Source organism: Sinocyclocheilus anshuiensis, unplaced genomic scaffold (genome assembly GCF_001515605.1).
Source record: "Sinocyclocheilus anshuiensis isolate Anshui unplaced genomic scaffold, SAMN03320099.WGS_v1.1 scaffold437, whole genome shotgun sequence".
Taxonomy (NCBI): domain Eukaryota; kingdom Metazoa; phylum Chordata; class Actinopteri; order Cypriniformes; family Cyprinidae; genus Sinocyclocheilus; species Sinocyclocheilus anshuiensis.
Genome location: NW_015539902.1, coordinates 477,903 through 480,318, shown reverse-complemented (window position 1 = coordinate 480,318; position 2,416 = coordinate 477,903). Strand labels below are relative to the sequence as shown.

The 2,416-nt window shown below is 36.9% G+C and overlaps 1 protein-coding gene across 1 annotated transcript in view; it reads left to right on the top strand.

Moving 5' to 3' along the window:
- Window positions 1-2,416, top strand: part of robo3 (roundabout, axon guidance receptor, homolog 3 (Drosophila)) — a 77,775-nt gene that overhangs the window by 74,576 nt on the left and 783 nt on the right. Inside the window, exon 25 of the mRNA XM_016483097.1 lies at window positions 200-304. Within this exon, the coding sequence (XP_016338583.1) occupies window positions 200-304 (105 nt within the window). The remainder of the gene's footprint in view (window positions 1-199; window positions 305-2,416) is intronic.

Sequence of the window (2,416 nt, the reverse complement as noted above, 5' to 3'; positions counted from 1 at the left end):
TAATATTATTAGTAATTATTTACACTACTAGTTACTGCAAAAAGTAATATTATTACAGTAACTAAGTTACTAGTAACTAGTTACTGCCCAACACTGGTCACAGCATTATATAATTAGACATTTTCTACCTAAAGCAACTTTTATAATAGCTACAATTCTTTTAGCTGCTTTATTGTCATGTCTCATCCCCCCTTTTCAGGTCGAGCGAGGCCCTCTGCAGACCACACACCGCCTGGGCAGAAGTCCAAGGTGAAGAAGAAAACCTCCAAGAGCAGTCAATACCGAAGAGATATACTGCAAGGCGGTGAGTTACTGACCAGGCCTTTTCTAGAATCAATGTGTTGTTTGACCAGCCAGCTAGACAGCCAGCCTCACGACCTAACCGAGCCGAGGACGCTTCTGTCTGTCCGTCTCGTCTCCGTCTGTGGATCCCCGTCGTTGCGGTCACAAGAGAATGTGGTCTTTTTTTCCCTCTTTCTTTTCAAAGCCAAGAGAGTTTGTCATTTGACGACTGTTGTGAACGATTGTACTTGTCTTTTTTTAAGGAGTGTTTTGGAGATTGTGAGGAAATGTATTTCATTCAAAAAAAACAAAATTATGTTCCTTTGACTAACTTTTTGGTAGTCCTTGTTGTTTTGTATAAATAAAATACATTTGCTGAACTATATGGGTTTGCCCTAGTATGAATCATTGTGTGTGTGTGTGTGTGTGTGTGTATTTTACTAACTTTGTCTTTTATTGGAATGCATGTAGGCTACAGTTTTTATTTATTTTATTTCAGTTTTAGTTTATTTTAGTTTTTTATTAAAAACAACTTTATCTGAAATGGTTTGTTTTTGTTTATATATTTTATTTCATACGTTTATTTTATTTTAAGTAGCAACTTGTAATGGTTTTATTTAGTAGTATATTTAATATAATTAGTATAATAATATAATTCATGGGATGAATGTTTTTGAAAGTTTGTTTAAAAGTTTTAAAGTAATTACTTAGCTAGCTAGTTACGTCGTTACTCAGTTTATTCAGAAATCAGGCCTCAAGTTTTCAACAACAAAGACAAGGCGGGACTATTCCGTGACCGTTAATCTTTGGTAACTTTCTACGGTTACAACAGGCGCGCAGGCAGCCAGCCACTTCCACCTGGCTGAACCGCCATTGAGGGGCATGAAATTACCTCTTCCAGGGCAACACTGGATGCTGAGGAGGAGAAAGTGGGGTGAAGGCGGAGTGGGGAAGAAGAATGAAGAAAACAAGTGTGGAGAAAGGGACAGGGAGTTAAATAAAACAAGTAGAGGGTAAAGAATGAAAGAAGAAAAACAAAGAATGTGAATCACTGCCACCTGAGACTCGCTAGCCGGAGGTGAGAAAAACAGAAGGAAAAAACAAGTAACGTTAGACATAAAAAGCAGTGTGTCCTTATATAGACAATGAGTGAAAAAGGAGAATATAAAAATAAACAACGGTCTTTACCTCCGTTACACTTCCATCCATAATGTTTGGTCCTGGCTAGGAAAGAGAATCCCGGGTGTTCCGATTCTTTTATTAATTTTAAGGAATAAACATTAGGAATATAACCGTAGTAAACCGCAAACATCTAGTAATATAGGCTATTTAGTAGGCCTACTGCTGCTTAAAATGCGCTGTCAAAACGGAGAATGTGTATATCTGACTAACAGTTGTGATTTAAATATCACGGGTTGTAGAAAGTTGAGTTTTATTAGAGCCGACACATTTGAGTCATTCGTTCGAGATTCGGACTTTACCCAATAGGCCTACGTTATTTTGTTTTGATAAAATAACGTTAAACCGACTCTTTAGAATCAATTATTATTATTCAGGAATCCAACTACGCTTATTGTTTTTAATTCACTAATACCGAATTAACTCGGGAATCGTACTACACTGGTTGCGCTGTATGTATTTGATTCACTACAAAGAACCGGCTCACAAGAGTCATTCGTTCTGTATTTGAACTACAGTACATTCGTGTTCCGTTTTGGGCTGTAGATTTTATAGCGGCGTTACTTAAAGTGCCCCTATTATGGGTAATGAAAGGTTCATATTTTGGTTTTGGGAGTCCCCAACAACAGGTTGACATGCATGCAAGGTCAAAAAACGCTTTCATTGTCTTATAATGTGCATTTCTTTTTACCTTACTTGCTCAACGACTCACTTTCAGATTTAAAACTCTGCAGGATGTTTTCATTCTCTTAGAGCTGTTACACACTGCATGAAAGGTAATTTTCAAAAATACATAATAGGGGCACTTTAATAAGAAACGCAAGTGTCACAGAACGGTGCAAAAACCGTTAAAGGGGTCATATGACGTTGCTAAAAAGAACATTATTTTGTGCGGTTTAAGGTTAAAAAAACACATTATTTTCCACATACTGTACATTATTGTTTCTCCTCTATG